Raw genomic sequence first — 24,976 nt, 5'->3', positions numbered from 1 at the left:
TCAAATTAGTATTTTTCAATGAGTTCTAGTAGCTTTGGGAACAAATACTTGCTCGGAGCAACAGTACTCCTGGACGCAACAAATATCTGAAATTGTGATGCTGTGAAAGGGACAGTGCTATAAGTTCCAACCACCCACTGAGGGTGAGGAGCTTGTGTGCACCCGAACCAAAAAGATCCTGCTTCTCCTCACGGTTACCACTATACCGCAACTCCACCCAAAACCATAAAAACCAGTGCAGCAACAATGAGAGATAAACCTTCCAGACTCTGAATTTTCAGCATGTTGGCGCCAGCATCAGCCCAGGTGCCTCACACCATACGACCAATTGCAAACTGCTTTGGGCTTCATCGACGATCTGTGCTGAATTTGGACCGATGTGAGTTCTCAGTCTTAGCTTTGGGCTTCTTTGCAAAGTCTATTGATGTTAAATGTAGAGTTAAAACTCCCCTGCGTTTGTGTAGATCACAGATGGCGGGGGACTGGAAAGAAGATGATCCTTTCCACTCGTGGTGTGCTCGAATCCAGCAATGGTGCACCGTCTGGTGGCCTTGTGAAGAAAAGGTGGTGGTGTTCCGAGTGTTGCATTACTAAACTGCCTCAAAATGGAAAAATGTTGCCATGTGAAAGTATAATTTTTACCTTTGTTGTTCTGAATTCTGCATACTGTCATCTCATGTTTCAGAAGAGCATAGATGCTAATCTGGACTATGCAGAGCTGTAGACAGCTGATTCAGTAACTTTGCAGAAAGATTGTGGAGCACATTATTCTGCTTCGAGCCAAGCCAAACATCTCAGACGCTGAAGAGAAAGATATGCTGGATTATCTATATACATCACAATACCAGATGAGAGGGATACTCACAATCTCGTTGGGTGAGAGGCTTATACCCACCTCAACCGCAGAATCAATTAAAATTATGAACTTCAGTTTGGTATTGGTGATATATTGTATGCAGGCCGCATAGAGGAGCCAAATAGCGAGAACTTTACGCATGCTGTCTTCATGCGTTTTCAGCAGAAAGAAGACATTGCGAAGTTCCAGAGTAGTGCCTACTATTCCAAAATTCTTGATGACCACGTAAAACCTGTTTCCTATGTACGCCTCAGCATGTAATCTTCTTTCCAGTTCCTACACCGTCCTGATTCTTTATGCTCATAGCACCATGATAGTCACATTTTGGATAACTTACAGGGCTCAGTTTCTGTAGATTTCGAGTCTGAGGTGGAAGATGACATTATTCCCCTCTTTCGTAGGGGAGAGGTATCTCAAGCTGCCTTATTCTGGCGCAAATTGGTACCATTCTTTACTATGTAAAATACCCATTGCATTTCAACAGAAAAGCTGGTCCTTGTGTCAGGATTTTAACTACGGTGTTGAGTTTATGTTGCTGATATCTTTCTTGGAAACTGCATCTCGAGAGGCAATGGAGGATGCATCATCTTCTCTGCAGAGGCTGATCAGCCAATGCAGTTCATTTATTGTGCAGGCAACCTGTGGTAAGACTACATGGATTTATCCTTATGAATCCTCTGTTGAATTCCCACTGCAATCTTGGATCACCTGTACAACCTATTTATCTTGTTTCACATAGATTGTTATTAATATGTGTAGTTTTCTCCTTACTGAAATGCCCCCCCCCCCCAATCTCAGGTAACTGCTTCTGATGTCATACTTCTATTTTGTATCAGGCCACTGTTTGAATCCGGAAAACGGATATAATCACGCTGCACTGATCCGCTTTCCATCATGTTAGTGGGCTATAAGTTTCCTGGCCTCTTATGCTTAAGTAGTAATCTCTACAGAATTCCTGGGTTACTTGATCAAAAGCTTGACTATCACTTGGACCTATGGTTGCTTACTTAATATATCGTTTCATGCAGCTGATGACTTTAAGTTGTTCAGGGAGAGCATGGAGTACAAGGATGTAAGGATTCTCTACTTGCATCTGTTCATATTTGAGTTTCCTGTCTGGATTCGCATACCTTAAACAAACTGTAATACATGTAAGGTTCCTTTTGGATCCTAGTGCTAATAGGTGAAAGTGATGCTAAGCACTAGCTCATCCAAATGGGACTGCTAATGGGGTGAGCTAAACTTTAGCCAAGACTCAAAAACTTTAGCGTATATACGAGTGATATGTGCTAAAGTTTAGCACTCAACTTTAGATCATCCAAATAGATCCTAAGATAGATGTTTACCTACCAAATTACATGAGCTACTGTTTCAGTTTTACTCTTTGTTTTTGCCATCTCCATAGCTGCTTGATTGTTTGCCTTGTGAGTTGCAGATGTGGGCATCAAAGTTCCATCCGATTGTGGAGAAATCCCTCCAGATACATTTCACCGTCGACCCCGTGGGGAACCAGCTGATGTAGACCAGTCATGCCTCAGCACTCTTCACCGATCTTGCTGGGAGTTGAACTCCATCTCTGCTCATTCTGGTTGAAAAGGATGGAAATGTTTTACTGTAGTTTGCGCAGTCCGTCCCAAAGTGTCACTGCAAATTGTGCTCCAGCTCCACAACTTGTTCAATATATATAAATAGGAGAAGCGTGCTTCTTAACAGAGAATGAACACTGTTTTTATGAATGGACCTCGACAGTCAACTGATAACTTGATCGAAGTTATCGGTATCAAGAGATCTCGTATTTTGTCAGTCACAGCAGATATCATCATCAGGCTGACAGATGCCAACGTTTGACGTCGTGTGGGGGTTGTGCTTGCAGTTGCAGAGCAGAGGAAGGACCAGAAGCAGCAACCATGCATGTTGCGAATTGAATTCCCAGCTAACAACACATCTCTCATCAAATCAGTTTGCCATTCCACACACACACACACACACACACACACACACACACACACACACACACACACACACACACACACACGTAAACCACGATCTCAATGCAAGTCTACTTAATTCGACCACTACTGCTCCTACTTACATGTATACGTATATACCACCAATAGATCCTGCTGCTCTGCTTGCTTCCTCAGACTGTTGATCCGGCCGGCGGAGCAGCACTTTCAGTTGTGCAGCGGGTTCGGCCCCTGCGGCACCTTTCTCTTGGATTCGGACAAGTCTTGCACGCGCCTCCAACGAGAACCCTGCTGCTGCTGCTGCTTGTTGGAGAAGCCTTGGCCCGGCGGCGACTCGACGTCGTGCGCCAGGACCGCCTCCGCGCTTGGGATTCGCCGGCCATGGCAGAGGCCTGTCAGCTCTAGCTCTGCTCCCAGGAGTAACAGAGTGAATACTACTAGCATGAACCTGAAGCTGCTATCTGATGATAATCTCATGGTGGTTACCACAAGTCAAAGGAGAGGGAAACCAAGCAAGGAGTACTTTTTTTTCTTCTTCTTTTGAGCTACCAAGTGTCTGATGTTCTGAACAGAGATGCATTGGCTTGGTTTGTCAGTCGCTATATATATAGCTCTTGCATCAACACGCTAGAGAGAGAGCCTAGCCGAAAGTCAAAGACGTCTGTTTCTTGACGGTGTGGTACTAGTTTATTGCATTGGATGATGTCGTCCTGATCATAGCCAAGTAACGACTTGCAAATGTTTTGTTTTCTACTCCTATATGCGGATCAAGTAACCCATCCAGTTTGGCCATCTGGACTGGACCCATGAGCGAGGCAGCTGCTGCAGTTGAATTGGAATTGCTGATGCGACCAGGCAACGACGCACGACCTGTCACTTGTGTGAGGCGAAACGAGACACGGGGGGCAGGCGCGCGATTGCCTCACCATTTTGCCCTTCAAATAAAACACAATCGTGGCCCGGGCATGGAACGAAGGTTTCTCACGGCACGGGTGAAGCCCTATCATTGGGATATAATATATATATGGTCAGCCCTTAACGGGGCTAGCTACAATCAGCACAAGCTTAGGAAAAGTACAGCTATCTTTCCGATGAATGAATTCTGCAACGATCACAGATCTGATGGTAATAATTGGACTGGTTTAGCTGCAAGCGCAAATACTGAGAAAGACCAAAGCTCAATTATTGCTAGACCGAGTTCCATTCCAAGTTTTCTGATTTTCTCAAACTAGTTCAATGATGGCCTGATCAAAATCACCTTATTCCTGAGTTTACATTCTGAACTACAACAGTGGGCACACAAATTCCCTGACTGTAGGTTGCGAACCGTAGCCAGAAAACACAGAATGTACAAGTCAAGAACCTCGCAGCTTGGTTAGCATCATAATCAAGCCGTTGAGATTTCTGCCCTTGCTAATCATGTTAGCCCCGGGACACATCAAATATTGCTTCCACTATGAACTTCAAACTGTATATCACTTCCAAATAGATCACTTCTTAATAAGCCTCAAGACATCACCAACAAGATGCAGGGAGCCAGTAACCAAGACCTGGTTCTGTGCCATGAGACACACATATATCAGCATCGAGTGTGAAGGCAGCTAGATAAATAAGACAAAACGATAAGATAACAGTTCTGCAATCATGTAAAAATGAAATTAGCAAATAAACAAGATCCCATGTTAGCATGGATAGAAGGACGGACAGAAATTACACAGAAAAGAATGCATGGACAAACCAAGCTGACAAACATTATGATAAATATACATATTTCTATAGGGGGAAGGTTATCTTCCCATGAGCTTTTACCTGAAAAGAAGTAGATCCGTTTTCTTGGGCATTCTTCCTTAGCCACTCGATCGCAAGTGGAAGAGATGCAAAAACTTTACTATTGTCACTGGAATTTGCACTATCTATTCCTGCATCGATTACTTGCAAGTTATTAAAATATTATCTTCAGACCAGAAAATGCACTAAGAAATGCAGCAAAAGTGGCTAAAGCGACCAAGTCCGGATTTCGGAAGAACCTTTATCCTGAAGTAACTTCTCCCACACTGTTTGGAGTGACAACTGCCATGACAAATCGATTTGTTCAGGCTCAGCAGGTGCTGATGTACTAGAACCAAGCTTGTTGTATTGCGATTGATTTGGTACAAATAGGGCCAGATCAAAGTGGACTCCTGACAAAATTAGATAACAATGAATGCATCCATTCAACCTAGAAGGCCAGAACCAGCAAAGGTCAAACTTGAAAGTGAACTCTTAACTTCACGCAGAACTCAAGGAAGTAAATTCAATTGACACCAGTTAAACAAATTCAGATGATAAATTAAACAATATATGAATTACATGGTAAATGATAGCAATGGATGTTTTCAGCGTTGAAAATTTTTTAGGTACCATTTTGAGTTGAGGCATCCAGGAGATGCGGAAGCAGTCTCATAGGATCTCTCACGGACATGCAATTGAACAGAAGGATCTGCAATTGGTCTCAAAAGAAAATTTCCATATAAGGGAAGAATCTAAGATGTAAGATATGCAAAAGTGGGTCAATACAAGCATGGCAGAAGTAGAGATGTGCTATGAGTCATACCTTTAGAGACTTCGAACTCTGAGACTGCTCTGTGGAAGATGGTATTCTTTTATCATCATTAGTGACATGGGAAAACCACTTGGCACATATTTCCATACTTTCAGGACTGTGAGCCCCATCCAAATAGAAAACCAAAGAAGAATTTCTGGCCGCTCCTGAATTCACTTGTGAATCTGGAACAATCTGTGCTCGCCCTTGCAAACAAGCATTTGATAGACCTCTAATAAAATGATCTGGTAGGGGGTCCTGAATTCCATCATAGCAGAAGAAATTGTTATGCCATTTTTCTTTTGGAAATGCAACATGATTGAGAAGACTTACAGTACGATTGAGTGGTATCCTGTCCTTATGCCCCTGCTTCTCAAGCCATGTACTAGCCAAAGCAACAGCAAGGCCAGCATTTATGTATTGGTGTTCACCATTCAGTCCAAGATGTTGACCTTTTAAGTGATACGGCACCAGAGGATCAGCAACTTGGAGAGGTATCTTCAGAAACCAATGTTGCAGTAAGTATCACGGCTAGAATAGGAGCAACAAAAAAAAAACAGAAAGAGTTGATAATAGAACATACACACAACTCCGAAGCTCTTTGTTTGAGAGCAACCATTGCCTCTTCTTGTTGTGGAGCAGTATAGGCTGGAACTCCTTTCTGTTAATAGCAGACACAAGGGAACCAAAAGAATTAAAGAAAATTAACTATGGAATTGAGGTGTAGTTTTCTAGGAAACAATTAGGAAAACCTTGAAGATCCCAGCCTTCTCCCCTGCGATTTCTCCAAGCGTATGCCCTGCTCACAGGACACCGGCAAACATGAGAGCATGAAGCTCGTTTTTCCTAATAGTAGAGTACTTCAATTGTCAGGTTACACGACTAACCAAGAATTTCCATATGATCATATCCAAGCGAAGATACCCCACAAACTACAGGTGCTTCAACCTGCAGACACCCAGATTTACAGACCTGTCAAGCTCTTTGTTTTTGGATAGTTCAAGATCACAGTGGACAATATAAATGATGTCGCTCAGAAGAAATACAAGGTACAGTTAAACGGAGTAACTCTGAAAGTCAAGATAGCAGTAGCACAGCATTTTAATTTTAAACAAGGAACAACCCTATAAATTGACCTAATCCATCCTTTTGCACATGATGCAAGGATGCTCATAAAAACAATCTCTTTAGGTACACATTACTGGAACAGAACATCACATACCACATTAGTTGCATCAAACTTCCCTCCAAGGCCAACCTCGAGAACAGCAACATCTACCTATTAGAGCCATAAAAAGACACGGGAAATGATTTAGCAGATGCTAGGAAACTCAAGATTTATAACCAGTCAGTAAAATCTTAGTCTCAGAAGAACCCATATCATATGTGATAGACGTGTCTACCTCAAAATCATAGATTTGTCCACTGCTATGTAAGAAAAATGACTTGGCCATCTTTATGGCTAGACAGATGTAACGACTGAAAATAGCAAAGCAGGCAGAAAGGACAGGGAATGTTTGTGTTTATTTCACCTGCTCAGCAGAAAATATCTTGAATGCGAGCAACGCCAGGAACCTGAAATAGGCTGGCATGGGAATATCATCGTCAGTCTTCTCCTGGAAGTAAGCCCATTTACCTCATCATCCACCAGTTTATATAAAATAAAAGGAATATGATGAGATCAGATAGCTTATATAACAAAAGTAGAAAAAAGTCCTGATGAAATTAATTCTTTTGTTTGCGCTTTGTAGGTGGTAGGCATCCAGCACGGAGTGACTTTGTAGAAAACAACAAATGAAGACATTTACCTTCAACTTATTCCAGCACCACCAAAAGTAGTTCAAAAATTTCTCTTCAGAAATATCAACTCTGGTTCCCTCGGAAAGGAGGAGCTAGGTCAGTGCAATCACCAATTACAGGAACAACATAAAGAAGATGGCCCAGCACATGAGCATACAGAAAATTATTCAGAAGCATAAAGGATCTACTGTAATCATCACCGGAACTTGCTGCGGACATAAGATAAAAGAACAATAGGCAAAGAATTACCCATCTAGCCGGAATCGCTCCCTGACATCCATCAAATGTGGTGAGGTGAAGAGCCCAGTGTGGAAGCCACACGATCGCAGGATTGACTCAGTAAATGTGCATGTCGAACCCTGTAGATAAAATCAATGCATTTGTATTTTCAAATGATACATCGTGAATAAGTCGGGAACTTGACAATATTCAGCACTATACATTTTGGGTATCCAATACAGACATAGAATTGGTTGCAGTGCATCCTAGTACGAGATAACTAGCAGTACATTTTTTTTTAAAAAAAAAGCTCAATGAATGCTTGCTGGACATTGAAGAAACTTAAAGGGAATCTGAAATTTGTGATGAAACTAGATTTGCAGTTAGTTTACCTTGCCCTTGGTCCCTGCGACGTGGGTGACCTTCATCCGCGCGATCGGCTCCTCCAGCTCCAGAATCTACGGAGCGTAGCAGCCAGATCGAAGCGAATCAAACGAAACGATCGTGCACTCTAATTATTACGATTCACACCTGGAGCATTTAGATTAGGACTTGGACCTTGACGTAGTGTGCCATGAGGTCCCACTGGTTGCCTCGGTTACCGCTGTGCGCGCGCACCTTCTGCGTGATGAGCGAGGAGAGGCGCCCCAGCGCCTCCTCGTACTCCGCCGCCGGCACAGCACCTGCCCGCGCGACGGCGGCGGTGGAGGAGGCCATGGCGGCGCGATGGGTTAGTTGGGTGGAGGAGGAAGAGGCGGCGGAGGTGGGCGGCGAGAGGGGGACGCGAGCGCATAAGCGTGGAGCGGGTGCGGGCTGCAGCGGCGGCGGGGGGATGGCGCTGTTGGTGGTCGTGCCGGCGGCGCCGCGGTGGGCCCCACGGGCGCGGCATAGGGCGGCTCGCTGACTGGTGGGCCTATTTCTTTTCTTACCCAGCTCATCGCCGGCGGGACCACACGTCAGTGACCATGAAATACTGCAGAGGAATCACTTCCGCTCATCGGGGGTGGCTGTGGCGGGGCGGCAGTTTTGTTTCTTTTCTTACCCAATCGTGACAATGGAAAAATACGTTTTCCCTACTATCCAAAAAACAAAATACGCTTTTCCGGAGCAGAAGCGTAATCTTTCCCACTTGTTGGGTTGCGTGTTTTTTGGCAGGTTCAGATTGGAGCTGGACTGGACGGAGATCAGAATCGGACTCGGAATCGGAATCTTGTGGTTACTCTACTGATGACGGAATGCGACAAATGTGATACTATATAGCAGAATCAATTCAATCAATGCTAATTTTTCTTCTTCTTCCACCTATCATCAAGCCACTGGAGATCCCGGGTTTCTCTCAAGACTGGCAGTGCTGGCTTTCTGTGATTGTTTCAGTCACCCAGTTCAAGATCAAGACCGTGTAGGATTGGTACTTCGATCTCCCTTGTACTACTAGTATGTAGGATTGGTTTTGTAAATTTCTTGTTCCGTTGTATCTACTGATAATGTCTTAACTAAGCTCCAATTTTTGCTTGCAACAAAGAAAATGGACGAGTATAACTGTCCATTTAAAATGCACTCCTATATGCATATAATAAAGAATTCCTTTTTACAAACTGCACCAGATACCAAACCTTCCAACAACAAAATTAATACACATTCACAAAGCACAAACATGCCACGCACCAAGTCTACTACAGGTAACAATTCCAACGTATGCATATTCTTCGGCAGAGATCGTGGGCGCTTCATCTTATGCTTTCAAGAGGCCGAAGAGCTTGGTGGGAGCCTCACCCTTGGCGCGGTACTTGGCGGCCAGCTCCTCCGCCATGATCATCTCCTCCCCGCGCTTCGCCTCCGTCAGCGCCCTCTTCTCCTCCGCCGTCTTGTGGAGCATCGCCAGCTTGTTCTTCAGCTTCTCTTCGTTCGCCGCCTTCTTCTTCTCCAGTTGCTCCTGCAGGCCAATCAGCGCACCGATCAACTGCTAAATCAAGTTACCATACAGTGATGGTGACCTGTCATCAACTTATTACTGATCGCCTGCCTACCTCGATCTTTTTAAGCTCGGCCTCCATCTCTGCTTTCTTCGCGTTCTCCCAGGATGTGATGTAGGCAAGCTTCTTGGCAGCCCTGTCATCGATCATTGCAGAGACATACAAACGCAGAAATGAGTTATACTAATTAGTCGGAGACCGTACAATCTGTTGTTGGTGTGGTTAATTGAGAGGTCAGTTGCATCTTCCATGCAAATATAATAATGGAGATGAAAGGTGCGCTTTCGTCTCTCATGCTTTGAGTGCATCCTAAGGTATCTATCGCTCCCGTCAAATCGAGCCAGAGTGACGTGCCATTTGAGTAGAACACACAATGGTAAATTTAATCCGTTTTACTTCTAAGCGACTACGAATTTAATGCCCCACAATTTCACCTTCAAGCAACTCCAAATTAAGTACAGCCGAGTATTATTACCGTACCTGTTCTCAGCTCTCGCCTTCTCACTCTCCTCCCATGCAGTGATCAGAGTCAATCTCTTCTCGGATACAATTTTCGCGAGATAAGCATCTGAAGAAAAAGGGATGGAATAAGATGGGTGTAATGAGCCTGCGGGACGATGTGTTTTTTTTTTCGTTGTCTAAATTGGGAGTTTTGATGAACATGTTTCTTTTGTTTTACCTCTTTCAGTTGAACCTCCTGTAGCTGCAGGTTTCTCAGCAGCGTCTGCACAAAAGAGGAGGTGAGATATCAGCAGAATTTTCAGTTTTTTTTCTTTTTGTTTTCTCGGAGAGTATGAAAATGTTGAGCCGGTTCTGCAGTGCTTCTTCTAGTGCTATAGAGTAACTGCTGATAAATATATACTTCAGAGTGCCTGATTGTTGTTGTTTCCTTTTTTTCATTTTGGCATCACAATAATTTGCTGAAAAAAGGCCACACATTTGAATATATAATCTATTCACGAAAAATGACCTTAAGTGTTTTTTTTTGTCTGTCCAAAAAACTAGTGTACTCCAAAAGGAGATGAAAGGGAACTTGTTTCCCCTCTATAGCTAGAGAAATGTTCAGGTGAAAAATTGCTCGATCCCTGCAGGATCTTGTAAACTTTGGTTTGTGGAGATCAAACTAATAAACTAGTATAAAGTAAATAGAAGCATCTCAAGCTAGTGTATCATATTGTTAAGTTGGTACTCCTATGTTTTTTAAGAAAGAAATATACTATAAAGGCACCGTACATAACAGCAAGTGTGTGATGTTAGGGATGAAATAACAAGGATGCTAGTTACGTACCCTTGACAGCAACGATAGCCTTGGAGTCGTCGGCCGGCTTGTCGATCTTGGCTGCAGCCGGCGGAGTCGGCAGCGGCACAATCGCCTTCTCCTCGGCGATGTCCTTGGTCGCCTCCACCTCCACCTTCTTCGCCTCCTCCGCCGCCATATATCGATGCTGAATTCAACCAGATGGGGACCTTCTCACAAGCAGAAGCAGCAGCTGAGCTTGCAAGACGCTTAGAGCTACAGAAGAAGAATGAAGAATGGTCGCACAGGGGCTGAAACAGTTAGCTGCTGGGAGGATATATAGAAGTAGGCAGAGCAAGCTCCGGGTAGATAATATATACAGAGAGAGAGAAACAAAAGTGTGCTAGTGTTTTTTCTAAGCAAGAGCGCACAAAGCATATAACGACTGCTAAGGTGGCTTAACTAACAAGAGAAAATGAGACGATTGATGGGCTGTTCCAGGCAGGCGGTGAGCTGTTAGAGGCAATTGCATAATCAAGATGCGCATATGATTCGATCAATTCAAGGTGCATGCATACGTGACCCTTTTTAAATAAAAAAACAAACAGAGAGCTAGGGTACTTGCAGGTAGACCTCCACGACATGTTCAGTCCGAGTCCTTTTCGACCCGAATTTAGATTGTTAAATGTCTTGGACTCTTGGTAATAACGCAAAATAAAAAAAAACCTAGCTAGCTCATCATAGTCAGCCTCTCTTTTTTCTTTGTTTGGTTGCGCTAGCTCCTCCGTATGGTCTCTTGTGACCAAATTGGTGTTGGATGCACGTCATGGCAACTCAACCGCTGCCAACCTTACATGGGGCCAAGGACAGCCGCCGCCTCCGCATTCCAGGTTGCTGCGCCGGCCACAACAGCTGAACAGCTCACAGCTACACCCATCGAGCTGGTCCTGCTCCTGCTCCTGCTGCAGCCTTCAACCGCCTGCAGGGAGAAGAAGAGAAACTCTTGTTTGATGAGTGATGCTGGACTGCAGTACCAAATCGCACGCGGGAATGAGATAATCATCAGATGATATATAGCTGACAGATTGATTCCAAGCATAAATGGGATGGGATTCCCCTTTTTTATATGTAGCTGCCACTGCCAGAGAATGAGAATCTATGGGGTACTCTGGCATGGATTCTGAAGAGATCCGTGGGGCATTAAGCTGGTGAGAGCGAGAATCACCAATCATTAAGTTAAGATAAACCACCACAACTTGTGCTGTGACAATCATTGCCGCCTTTTCCCACCACAGTAGTACTGCACTGCTGCTTTTTCTGCTGTACCTTACCTGAAATAAAAAGGAAAAGAGGCTCATTCAGTAAAGGCTAGCCTCCCTCATTAGCTGTCTGTTTTTTTTTCTTTTAATAATAAGTAAATTAGCTGTCAGTTGTTAGATTCTCCCTTTTGCCAAAAGGAAAGCAAGGATGAGTTGCAGCCGAGCTCAGCTCAACTTGCATTGTGTGGATGGATAACCAAGCTGATATATATTCCACCAGCTGGATTACATTACATCAACAGCTCGACTTAACACACACACACACACACACACACACACACACACACACACACACACACACACACACACACACTAGACCTGATCAAACAAGCTGTGTGGCTGAAAAGGAATTAAGAGAGGTCATTTGAATGAACTCGATGGATGCCTGGAATGCTTACTATATAATCTAAAGGTCCTTGTAAAGCCTTTAGATGCTGGTGCGTGACAGCGTGATCGAGCAACCTGATTTTAAAAAAATGTTACGGCCAGGCCGAATCCTACCTAATAAGCCGGCCATCGTGGATCGTTTGTGTGTTGTGTCTTTCCAATCCAATCTGAATTAGAAACGAAGCAATGATCCATCAGCCATCAGGTGATGGTGGCTATAGGCAGCTAGCTGAGCGGAGTTGTGCGCGCATGGCCGACGACAGGGACACTCGGCCCGGCCGACCATCGACGACAGCGAATCGGAGGAGCTGTATTATTATGCTGATTACATGGTGTCTGGCTGCCGGTTCTTTGTTCCTCCCTCGCATCTACAGCCTCCTGGAATGGGTTGGGTTGCGTGCACGGAGCACAAGCAAAAGCCCAGCAGTGTGGGTCGGTGACCATCCACAGTACAGTTCGCAGCAGCACGTACCATTACCCGCCTTGCTCTCCTATTAGAGAAGAAAATTATTTCGTGCGCTACCAGAATTAATTTCGCCTAACATCTTGTGAATTGAAGAAAATTAGAGAAGATTGGAAGGGATTAAATCGCCAACAAGTTAAAATTCCTACAATCCTCTCATGGAGAGGATTAACTGAACAAGACCTAATTTGACAGCATACCTGTCACAGCCCTGGAAAAAAAAAGGAAAGAAAAAAAATCGCGCCCGGGCCCACCTGTCAGCCTCTCCCTTCCTTTCCTCTGTTTTGCTCGCGCCGCGCGGCACGCGTCGCCACGCCGCCGGCGTCGATCCTCGTTCCACGCGTCGACGATCCTCGATCCGCGCGTGTTCTTATCCGTGCTGAGCCGCCCCTCCCCTTATCCGCGCTCGCCCGGCTCCCGTTCCCCGCCTCAAACCCTAACCCTAGCCGCCATTGCCGCCGCTGCAAGCTCCGAGCTCCGCCGGCCGCCGCGATTCGCTGCCGCCGGTGAAGCCCTCCACGATTTAGCTCGCGCGTCACCTAGACCTCCCCATCCTCGATCGATTTGAGCCTTGACCCGGCCTCTTTCCCCTCCCTACAGGGCCGGCGACGAGCACCTCGGTCCGCCGCCGCCTCTGTCCGTCGCGCCGCCCCTCCGCCGCCGCTTCTCGCCCGCATCACCGCCGGTGAGGCTCGCCTACTCCTCCTCTTCCCCATGCGCGCCGCCCCTGGTCTGCTCCGCCCTGCCTCGCCGCACCGGCTTGCGCCGCCGCCGCCATCACCGCGCGCGTGCGCGCGCACGCCGCGCCGCGCGACGTCGTGGCCGCGCCCACGCCGCGGTCAAGGCCGCAGCCTACCTTGACCCGGCCTGGGGTGGGTCGCTGGCCCGTGGGACCCACCTGTCGGCCTCTGGCTGACGGGTGTGGCCTGATCCGGGTGTACCTAGCGAATTAGCTAGGGTTCCTTTAGGTTTTATTTTCCTGCAAGCTTGCAAAATCCATAGAAAATCATGTATAGCTCCAAAAATTATGAAACTTATTTTGTTGGATTCCTCTAGCTGAGATCTACTTAGGAAAAATATTGTTTTGCATGTTACTTTGCTGTATATTGATCTATAGTTTTATCTTGCAAAAGTGAGTTTATTGCTTAGTTATTTGTATACTGCTTGAAAAATGTCAAACCAAATTTTGTTAGACTCCTTGTGAGGTGTAGTTTTCAGTGGTGCATCTTACTCTTGTGTTTCCTTGCTGTTGGTTAGGGTTTCATTTCGATTTCGTGCTTGCTGTCCAAAAGGTGGTTTAGTATAGAACTTTTTGCTGGAAAGTGATAAAATAGCAAAACCTGTTTTGTTAGCTTTGTGTTGCTGCCTAGTTTCCAAGATAATTTTCTTGGATTTGTTTAGTTTAGTTTGCATTCCTTTTCTGTTTTATTTTGCTTAGAGTAGCTGGAAACGGTTTTATTTATGGTTAATTCAAGGAAAATGCTTTTGCTGCAAAACCAATTTTCTTGAGTTCTTTGCTTTGTTCTCTACATGCTCAAATTGTTTCATGATTTATGCATGTTGTTAAGATCATTTCTTAATTCTTGCATCGCATTCATGCATTTTAGTGACCGGATCGTCGGAGAACGAACCCGTGGAACCCGCCGAGTCCGTGGAGCCCGAACCCGGAGTCCCGTTCGTGGTCGAGTCTGAAGTTAACCCAGGCAAGCAGCTAAGCATGATTCCTTGCTCCTACTTAAGCTGAGTTAGTTATATCACCGGGTAATGTTGGGTTATTTATAGTATGTATGTATTGCATTCTTATACCTAATTTCCTGCATTATCTTCCTTGAATTGTTAACCATGTCCTTGTCACTAGTTAGTCAGTAATAACATAATCTGACTAGATGCTTAGCCCGGCTTAGAGTACTTCTTTTGCTCACTAGACAGAAATAGTCTGGAAGATCACACTTACTGGTTACCCTTGATCGCACTGGTTTGGTTTAGTGGTATGAGTTTGGTAGTATCGAGATTCGAGCGGAATAGTAGGGCCTCGAGAATGAAGTCACATGGGCATAGTCCGCTTGGATCGATTAAGGACCGAGTTGATGCCATCGGCCTTGAGCACCTTTCCGTGCTACCACATATCCAATATAATGGAACGGATGAGCCAATTACCTTCTTTGACTTGATCATTGATGTGCAGTCCTAGCTACGTGGCTACAGGCTATGCAGAGAGGCTTAGTGTGTCCCCAGGTGGACTTATGTGTAGGAAAGTTTAGAGATGTCCCTGGTGGAACTAAGTCTCTACTCGTAAGCTAGGTGTGAGGTTCAATGATCGAGCCTTGTTGGGAACGGTTGACGTGAGTACCCCCTTGCCCGGCGTGATCGGTTGGGTGAGTCGCATGGTCCTCGTGTCGTGTGGGTAAAGTAGTACACCCTTGCAAGGATTTAATCAATTCGAATTGCCGCGCTCTCGGATATGAGCAAGCTCTTGGTTCGTCGAATTCTTCATAGAGAGTTTCGGTTTTGTTGGCTTTGGTTTCATGTCATGTTGAGGATCTGTTATGTATATTGTGTTACTCTCTTAATCAACTAAAATTCTGGGGGTTGGGCAAGATTAATTAAGTTTGCTAGGTGATAGTCTAGGCAGCTTATGCTTATGCAATAAGTACTTAAACTTAAAGCTTTTCCTTGAGCCTTTGCATGATCCTTGTTTATTTAATCGCGTAAGTCTTGCGGAGTACCTTTTGTACTCAGGGTGCTTTCTAAACCTAGTTGCAGGTGAGCCAGAAGTGGTGTTCGGCCATTTCTACCCCGCTGATCCTAATGCGGGGGAAGAGTAGGCTGTTGCTGCTGTGGTGATGTCCTTGAGCAAGGCATCATCATCTTAAGTAAGTTTTATCGTAGCTGAGCTTCGGGAGAGCATGTACTTTCAATAAGCTCTAAATCTCTGTTTAATATGACTCGTGTGAGCCCAAGGCTTGTAAAGTGAAGCTTGAAACCCACCTATATTGAACTTGTAATATTAAGTCTCGAACTCTGGTTTTATATAACTGCTCTTTGTGGATTGTTGGCTATGTATTCGATTGTATACGGTATGTGCATATGCTGATTCTGGGCGTATGTTGGAGCACATACCGGGACTACCGGATTTGGTATTATTTTGAATGAATGACGTGTCGGTTATTCGTGTCTCTAGATGTGGGATAACACGTGGCACGCTCTACGGCAAGCACGTGTTAACTCTCATCTGGGTGCTAATGACCGGCGGTTCGTTTAAAATAGTATCAAATTGGGCGGTTCTCACAATACCAGCTTTGAATTTGATTGGGTCGCCATCGTGTAATTAGTTACTCGTGGGCCGGGGCAAATTAAGGATGAACGCAAGCCTGGCATCTTTCCCAAAGATGAAGGAACGCATCTTTAGAAGAAAAGAAAAAAAAAAGGTGAAGGAGCGGCTTCTTTCTACTATTTTATTTGTGCCAGTAAAAATTTTGAGTAGGAGGACTAAGACAACTAAGACTTCTTTTTGGCAGGGCTCCAAAACGGGCTCTAGCTCCGGCTCCACGTGAAGCTAAATGGGGTGCTCCAACGCGGCGAGGAGGTGCGGACGGAGGCAGGCAAGAGACCGCGGATGCAGGGGCCGGAGGCGGCGCGAGTGGAGGCAGACAAGAGGGGAGTAGGGCGGTAGAGGTGGAAGGAGATCGGGACGACGAGACAAGTGGATGATAGGGAGGAGAGAAGGGCAAAAGTGATAGAGGAAGAAAAAAGTTGTCAATCCTACTCTATGAGCAGAGCCATCAAATTCTTAAAATTAACGAAGTCGCCATAAACACTTCATTATCAATGGAAACACCACTTATCACTCAAAGCACAACCCTGCTAAAATTTAGAATATGGGAGTTGAACAAAAAAAAAACTAAGACCCTACCGAGACTCGTAACCACTTGGCAAGCATCGGCAAGGACTGGACTTAGAGATGCAACAGCGCAAGGGTCAATTACGTCTTTTGACCGCCTGAGCATGGAAAAGCCCACCCAGCAGATCCATTTAGGGGCAGCGACTATGAGGCCCACGAAGCCCACTCAAGTCTGAAAGGCCGGCCATACTCGGCACGAGGAGGGATTGGGCTGTGGTAGATGTAGCCATTGTTGATGTCTTTTCTGGTCAACACACGAACGCACTAGATAGGGCGGTGCGAAGAGGGGCTCCTTGCAGCACCTCCTGCGTGGAGCGGTCAGACCGGTCAGAGGGACCGGTCAGACCGGTCGCCGTGCAGAACGGCGACGATCCTACGAACGCTCGCCCGGGAGGGACCCTGTCGGGGCAAGCGCGTGTAGGGTTGCCCTAGGCTCGGCAGGCCAGCTAGGGCGTCCTCAAACGCCATGGAGACGAGAGAAGAATAGCATGTCGAGGTTGAAAAAGTAGGGTAAATGTAAAGAGATAAAAGATGTGTTTTTGATAGATTCAATTGGGTTCCCTAATCGGCCGTGACCCTTTATATTTATAGGGTGGGGTGGACTTATCCCGCAAGAAATTCTATTACAAGATCTAAATCTATTAAAATCCCTAGTTGTACTCGGATTCCACTTGGACCGGTCAGATCGGTCGGCTGCTGCCGGACCGACTACAACGTCTGACCGGTCAGACCGCTAGGGCGTACCGGTCAGACCGGTCTGTATTGTCTAATGCCAATTTTGGCCGTCAACATATGCCACCCCGTTCTTTAGCAAAGCGCGTGCCAAAGAACACTATTTTGGACCAAAATTGTCTAAGGGTGATGTGTAACACCCTAGGTGTCTACACAGTAATTAAAAAGGTGTCTGTACAGTAATTAAAAAGGTGTCTGCACAGTAATTGGGTATATTTTATATGCATCATGTGTTGAATTGCTTGAAAAGGATCTTTTTGTAAATATAAAGGTTATATGTGTAATTATAATTTTATGCAAGGTCCTTTCTATAGTTATGTTGAATAGGTTGTGTAATTATAACTTTTGTGGAGGGTGTTTTTGCAAAAGTTAGTGCATTTAATGCATGGCAGCAAAATTTGCTTTTAAGTGTAAGTTTAAAGTGAATTTGCTTTGAAAAAGACAAAATTCCTTGAAATTCAAAATCCCTTCAATGTTTTTAATTTTAGCTCATGAATCTTTGGTCAAATAAAATTTTGCACAACATCAAAGTTGTAGATCTTGAAAAGTTGAACAACTTTCATGTTGGGCACTTTTCCATTTGAGCTTTAGTTTAAAAGTTATTGCTTGTTTACAGAGTGGTCCCTGGAATTTTCAGAAATTCCAAAACGACCCTTATTTCCCTTCTCCCACCTCCCTGCTTTGTTCTCACCGCCGCCCACCGACAGCGCCGCCCGCCGTCGCCGTGGAGAGCCTTCCCGGCCACCTCTTCCGTCGCGCTGGCGCCCACGCGTTGCTCCGGAGCTCCTCCCCCTCCTGTTGCCTCGCGCTGGAGCCCCCCCGGCCGTGCCACGCGCGCCGCCGAGTCCAGAAGCACCCGCGCCGCCACCACCTCGCCGTCGCGGTGGAGAGCCCGCTGCAATGGCCGCCGCCCTCTTCTAGCGAGCGCCCGAGCACTACACATACCCCAGACATCAATTCCGTTCGCTATTTTGCTCTCTCCTCGCTCCCACACCGCAGAACACCGCCGCCGCCCCGCTTGAACGCCGGCGAACTCACCCCGCCGCGGAGCCACCACCACAGACCCGCTCCACCCCAATAGCCCCCACCATTAGCTGCGCCTCGTCCTAGCGCAGATCGCAGACCGCTTCCCCTCGCCCAACCCTCACCGGAGCACCCTCGCCGTCGGTTGCCTCCGCCGCCGAGCCGCCCTGTGTGGCAGAACCGCCTAAATTATCCCGGCTCAAGTGCGTAAACCATCACCATAAAGGCAACATTAGCTTAAACGCACTTCAAACGGAACAATTTTTGGTCTGTCGGGTAACGTCCCGATACAACCACCGATTCTCGGATCGAACAAGCATACCTCGCACGAAGGCGAGTCCAGAGATATTACAACCACAAATTTTACAACACAGGCAAGTTCAGTAGTGATTACAAAATAGTTCAAACCATTATTACAAAACCAACTTAAGTAAAACAGTTCTACAAAACATAATTATAAGTTCAGAGTCTAAACAGCGGAAGATGAAACACGATTTCTACAACACGTCGCCAAAAGTATACCAAGCTAGCCCAAGCCGGGTATCACTCGTCATAGTCATTGCCGGCCGAAGACGTATCCCATTCTACGGACCAGCCAGGAGGCAAAGCGCAAGGATAGGTCAAGCTAGCGATCTGATCCTCAAAACTCATACCTGAAAAAGGATTTCAACAGCAAGGCTGAGTATTCTAATACTCAGCAAGACTTAACCGACAACGGGTATAAGTAGCCCACCTTAGCTAGACTATGCAAGGCATTTGTAAGGCTCTGGTTTTCCTTTGCTGAAAAGCAATAAAGAGTAGGTCCTTACTTTCAAGTTTTAGCTTCAAGATTCTAGTTGATTAACCATTCTATGTAAGCATCTACTAACCAAACATGGTGGAACTTCTAAGCAAGCATCAAGATTAATAAGAATATTGTTGCTCTTATTACTCTGTGTGGCAAAGAGATCAAGCAGTCTCATTTCATCGTGAGAGGCGGACGATTCTGAATCGAAATTCAACCTTGCAAGGGTAACCTAGCACACACGTCTGGAATACCGTCGGGTCATTCCCAAACAACCGTTAACCTTTCTTTCCGGCTTGTGGATAGTGCCACTCTCCCCGACTACAGGGCTCCAAGGCCGAACCTTGTCCCTAGAAGTCGTAGTGTTGCGCAACATATAATAAAACCTATCCCTACTGAGAGAGTGGGAGGTATATCCACTCCCCGGTCCAATCGGCTACTAGGCTTGCCGCGTACCATATTTACGGCATGTGACTAGTACTTTCAAAAACTTAACCAGCACTACCACACACCGCGACCTTAGCAAGTTCATCAACACAGACGGGGTCTCACATAGGACATAATATCGAACACAACCCCGTCCGTCGTCCTTATATTGATAACAGAAAGTAAACAAGCAATTCCTATAAAGCTCGCGAGTGACAGGCAATCACTCGACTTTTACCGTTCCTATAAGCTTAGCAGATAGTCGAACTCAGGTCTAGTGTTCAGTACATAGGTTCCTAGGATCATGCATCTAGGGTTTTCAATTCAAATCCTAAGAACTGTAAATGCACAAGTAAGTAACAACAGTAAATGATAATAATTTGAAATATAGGTTATGTCCGGGGCTTGCCTTCTCGGTAATTGCTAACTATTTCAGCGCTAGGCTCTTCCGAACTTTGGTTCGGGGCTTCAGTTAGTTCCGCAGTGTTCACTTGAGTTTCGAGATCACCTCCGTCAGATTCCGGGATCAGCTCGTACGTCCCGTCCGATAAGGCAGTCGTGTCTATATGCAATGCAAGAACAACATTAAAAACAAACATGGGTAATCGTTTATAGAGTAGTTAAATAACAAATTTAACTACACAAGGCATTATGATCAACAGCACAAAAGAAGTTAACTAACTTCACAAAATGAGTGGTGGTGATTTTCCTATACAAGTAAGTCATGGTTTGTAAATAAATTAACAAATCAGAGTACAAATAGTACTAAAATCTACCAAAATTACCCTAAACAGAACGTGAACAAAGTAATCTACCCTGTAAAAATCATGCCAAGACATTTAACCATTTAAACACAAAAAAATCATTTACTACGATAACATCTAGAACAAGCAAGAATTACACAGGTCAAACTAAAGAAGATCAGAAGCTCAAAATTTAACATGAGATCTACACAGGTATGATCTAGCTACTGTGAATTTTTCATGATTTTATCTACATAGAATTTATTCTGAGAAAATAAACAAAACAGACATCAGTTTAACAAAAATCAATTTTAACTACTGATCTAGCCATGAACTGAAGCTTAAACTTCCTGGACAAACTAAACTACTCAAAAAGAACATGTCAAAATAAAATCATGATTTATTACAAACAGAAACTATTTACCATAAATAAAGTGTACTAAACAAATATTAAAACAAATAAATAGCTACACAAGAGAACTGACCATGAAATTTTTATAGAAAAGCTAGTGTTACATAAGTAAACTACCACCAAAATTTCATAGCAATATCAGCTTTCAAGCACCAGATAAGAAAAAGATTAAACATCTAGTATTTCTTTATCTAGTGACACAAAACCATTTATACAGCAAAAACTTGCAACTAAAGCCTAACATATTATGGTTCTACTGCATAGAGCTCTTCAAAAGGATTCCAAAACATCAAGATTTGCTATTTTACGAATTTTCTATGAATTGATCTAGAATTTCAAAGTTCACTGAAAATATTACAAAGCAGCCCCTACTGGCACTATTCATCTGAGTCTAGGCCTATGCAAATAACCCCCTGGGTTTTCTTTCCTTTCAACCCGAGGTCCCTGGGCCGGGTCAGAGAGGGGAGGCGGCGGTTGACCGGCCGTTTCCCGGCGAGGGGCTCACCGGCGGCGAGAGGGGAGGGGTGCGTGAGCTTCACGGGTGCAAGGCGCACCTCTGGGTGGCCTAGGGTTGCGCGGAGGGGCTCGGAAGCGGCGGCTCGGCGGAGCAGGGCGGGTCGGCGGCGGAGGCAAGCGACGGCGAGGGTGCTCCGGTGAGGTTCAGGCGAGGGGAAGTGGCCTGGGAGCTGCGCGAGGTCGAGGCGGTGCTAAAGGTGGGGGCTGTAGGGGTAGAGCGGGTCTGGGGTGGCGGCTCCGCGGCGGGGTGAAGCTCGCCGGCGTTCGGGGTGAGCGGCGGCGGCGTTCTGGGGCGTGGGGTTAGGGAACTGGCTAAAAGAGGAGGGGAATAGAGCGCGGGGCTTCTTGTAGTGCTCAGGCGCGCGAAAGATCGAGAGCTGGGCCTCGGGTTTGGGCTCTCCACGGCGGCGTCGCGGTGGCGGCCGCCGGGGAGGTTCTGGGCTCGGCGGGGGCGCGTGGCGAGGGGTGGGGGCTCCAGCGCGAGGCAACAGGAGGGGGAGGAGCTCGCCGGCGACGCGTGGGAGCCAGCGCACGGCGAATTGATGGCCGGGAAAGCCGGGAAGGCGTCGGCGGGCGGCGCTGTCGGTGGCCGGCGGCGAGAAGCAGAGCAGAGAGGGGGAGATGGTCATAAGGGCGATTTTGCAATTTCCAAAAGTTCCAGGGACCTTTCTGTAAACAAGCAATAACTTTTAAACCAAAGCTCAAATGGAAAAGTGCCCAACATGAAAGTTGTTCAACTTTTCAAGATCTACAACTTTTATGTTGTGCAAAAATTTATTTGACCAAAGATTCAAGAGTTAAAATTAAAAATCGTTGAAGGATTTTTGAATTCCAGGAATTTTGTCTTTTTCAAAGCAATTTCACTTCAAATGTAGACCTTTAAGCAAAATTGACTACCATGCATTAAATGCACTGAAATTTTGCACAAACACCCTCCACTAAAACTATAATTACACAACCTATTCAACACAACTGCAGAAAGGACCTTGCATAAAATCATAATTACACATATACCCTTTCATAATTACAAAAAGATCCTTTTTAAGCATTTCAAGCACATGATGCAAAGCAAACCTACACCATTACTGTGCGGACACTTATTTAATTACTGTGCAAACACCCGGGGTGTTACAGCCTTCCCCCCTAAAAAGGAATCTCGTCCCGAGATTACAGGAAGAAAAGGGTGCAAAGAATTGGTACCTGGATTGGTTCTAAGAAAGTCGGGAAAGTTTCTTTGAAGAAAATTTTCAGTTTCCCAAGTAGCTTCTTCTACCGTATGCTGATTCCACTGGATTTTGTACATTTTAACTTTCTCCCTTCTAGTACTTCTTTCTTTTGTGTCAAGAATCTTGATTGGATACTCCGTATAAGATAGATCGGATTCAATTTCGATATCTTGTGGTTCAAGGATTTCAGTAGGTACCCTGGTGCACTTCCGAAGTTGTGAGACATGGAAGACATCATGAACGGCGGCCAACTGAGATGAAAGACGAAGTCGGTAGGCAACGGGTCCACAAGTTTCGATAATTTCAAATGGTCCAATGTATCGGGGTGCTAATTTTCCTTTTAAGCCAAAGCGTTGAACACCTTTAGTAGGAGATACTCGCAAATATACAAAGTCTCCTACCTCGAATTGTAAAGGATCTCTCCTTTTGTCTGCATAACTTTTCTGTCTTGATTGAGCTGCTTTAAGATTAACCTGGATAATTCTGACTTGCTCCTCTGCCTCCGAAACTAAATCTGGCCCAAAAATTTTGCGTTCTCCAGCTTGTGACCAATTCAAAGGAGTTCGACACCTTCGACCGTATAATGCTTCAAATGGTGCCATTTGCAAGCTGGATTGATAGCTGTTATTGTATGAAAACTCTGCCAGTGCTAGGCACTTAACCCAATTCTTGCCGTATTGAATAACACATGCTCTCAACATGTCTTCAAGGATTTGATTGATTCGTTCAGTTTGCCCATCTGTTTGTGGATGATAAGCCGAACTACGAATCAATTTTGTTCCAAGGGATTCCTGCATTTGCTCCCAGAAACGTGCTATAAACTGAGGCCCACGATCAGAAATAATCGTCTTTGGAATGCCATGTAAACGAACAATCTGATCGAGATAAATCTCTGCGTACTTCTTGGCAGAATAAGTGGTGTGTACTGGAATAAAATGAGCGGTCTTGGTGAGTCTATCAACGATTACCCAAACAGAATCATGCCTATGAGGAGTAATGGGTAAACCAACGATAAAATCCATACTGATGTCCTCCCATTTCCAGGATGGAATATATAAAGGTTGGAGAGTACCAGCTATTTTCAAGTGACTAGCTTTAACTCTTTGACAGACATCACACTCAGAAACATATTTAGCGATCTCTCTTTTCATTCGAGTCCACCAGAAATTTTGTTTGAGATCATGGTACATCTTGGTACCACCGGGATGAATCGAGAATTTCGAAAGATGTGCTTCATCAAGGATTTGCTTTCTAAGCTGATGATCCTTAGGTACCACCAGTCGGGATTCAAACCATAGAACTCCCCTATGATCTACTCTGAAACATTTATACTTTGCTTCTCCTTGTGATAACTTTTCCTTGATGACCTTGATACCCTCATCATGTAATTGCCCCATGATGATGCTATCATGAAGTGTAGGCTCAAGGGATATATGGTTCAAACTTCCTTGAGATACCATTTCTAGGTTTAACTTCATCATTTCCTGGCATAGAGTTTCATTGAATGGTTCTACAGATAGACAGTGGCATTGTGACTTGCGGCTGAGTGCATCCGCAACCACATTAGCCTTTCCTGGATGATAGTGCACTTCTAGATCATAATCCTTTATCAACTCTAGCCAGCGTCTCTGCCTCATGTTGAGATCAGCTTGAGTAAAGATATATTTGAGGCTCTTATGGTCAGTGTAAATATTACAGTGAGTTCCCATAAGATGATGTCTCCACATCTTAAGAGCGTGAATAACAGCTGCTAATTCCAGATCATGGGTCGGATAATTCTTCTCATGATCCCGGAGAGCTCTTGATGCATAAGAAATAACCCGGTTGTCCTGCATAAGCACACAACCAAGTCCCGTACCCGACGCATCACAATAGACATCAAAAGGTTTAGTACTGTCCGGTGTAGACAATACTGGAGCGGTAGTTAATCTTGCTTTAAGAGTTTGGAAAGCTTCTTCACACTTATCATTCCAAACGAACTTCACTCCCTTCTTTAATAACTCCGTCATAGGCTTGGCTATTCTGGAGAAATCAGTAATAAACCGATGATAATATCCAGCTAAACCAAGAAAACTGCGAATTTGATGAACTGAAATAGGAGATTCCCAATCCATCACTTCTTGTACTTTAGTTGGATCAACAGATATACCATCACTGGAGATAGTGTGACCTAAGAATTTCACACTGTCCAACCAAAATTCACACTTGGAGAATTTGGCATAAAGATGATGATCTCGTAATCGTTGGAGAACGATACGCAAATGTTCAGCATGATCTTCTTCATTCTTGGAGTAGATCAAGATATCGTCAATGAAAACCACGACGAATTTATCCAACTCCGGCATGAAGACTGAATTCATCAAGTACATAAAATATGCTGGGGCGTTGGTAAGACCAAAAGACATAACCAA

General features: G+C 45.1%; 3 protein-coding genes across 11 annotated transcripts; 1 reads left to right on the top strand and 2 right to left on the bottom strand.

Moving 5' to 3' along the window:
- Positions 1-135: 135 nt before the first annotated feature.
- On the top strand, positions 136-2,659 carry LOC120647597. 9 transcript variants are annotated; one of them, XM_039924447.1, is made up of 9 exons: positions 136-379; positions 465-564; positions 749-855; positions 960-1,099; positions 1,196-1,264; positions 1,341-1,500; positions 1,693-1,752; positions 1,885-1,928; positions 2,292-2,659. In XM_039924447.1, the coding sequence occupies exons 1-9, from the start codon at positions 283-285 to the stop codon at positions 2,376-2,378; spliced, it is 864 nt and encodes a 287-aa protein (XP_039780381.1). In that variant the 5' UTR covers positions 136-282; the 3' UTR covers positions 2,379-2,659. The 9 variants fall into 9 exon arrangements, 8 of the variants coding, with proteins under 8 accessions (XP_039780381.1, XP_039780378.1, XP_039780382.1 ...); XM_039924444.1 differs by having other exon boundaries at positions 749-876; XM_039924448.1 differs by having other exon boundaries at positions 749-876; positions 1,196-1,297; positions 1,425-1,500.
- Positions 2,660-3,970: 1,311 nt separating this feature from the next.
- Positions 3,971-8,276, bottom strand: LOC120647596 (folylpolyglutamate synthase-like). Its single transcript, XM_039924440.1, has 15 exons — positions 7,982-8,276; positions 7,816-7,881; positions 7,454-7,563; positions 7,213-7,273; positions 6,937-7,020; positions 6,627-6,683; positions 6,292-6,352; positions 6,157-6,203; positions 5,988-6,065; positions 5,738-5,902; positions 5,417-5,662; positions 5,224-5,302; positions 4,851-5,003; positions 4,633-4,742; positions 3,971-4,379 (listed from the first exon to the last, which is right to left on the bottom strand). The coding sequence occupies exons 1-15, from the start codon at positions 8,138-8,140 to the stop codon at positions 4,314-4,316; spliced, it is 1,542 nt and encodes a 513-aa protein (XP_039780374.1). The 5' UTR covers positions 8,141-8,276; the 3' UTR covers positions 3,971-4,313.
- A 668-nt stretch (positions 8,277-8,944) lies between these two features.
- LOC120647598 (remorin-like) lies at positions 8,945-11,065 on the bottom strand. The gene is made up of 5 exons (XM_039924450.1): positions 10,685-11,065; positions 10,076-10,120; positions 9,877-9,964; positions 9,451-9,532; positions 8,945-9,356 (listed from the first exon to the last, which is right to left on the bottom strand). The coding sequence occupies exons 1-5, from the start codon at positions 10,830-10,832 to the stop codon at positions 9,156-9,158; spliced, it is 564 nt and encodes a 187-aa protein (XP_039780384.1). The 5' UTR covers positions 10,833-11,065; the 3' UTR covers positions 8,945-9,155.
- Between the last annotated feature and the right edge of the window lie 13,911 nt (positions 11,066-24,976).

This window comes from Panicum virgatum, chromosome 9K, assembly GCF_016808335.1.
Source record: "Panicum virgatum strain AP13 chromosome 9K, P.virgatum_v5, whole genome shotgun sequence".
NCBI lineage: Eukaryota > Viridiplantae > Streptophyta > Magnoliopsida > Poales > Poaceae > Panicum > Panicum virgatum.
Note: the sequence above shows the minus strand (reverse complement) of the source record. Positions and strands in the feature narration are given on the sequence as shown.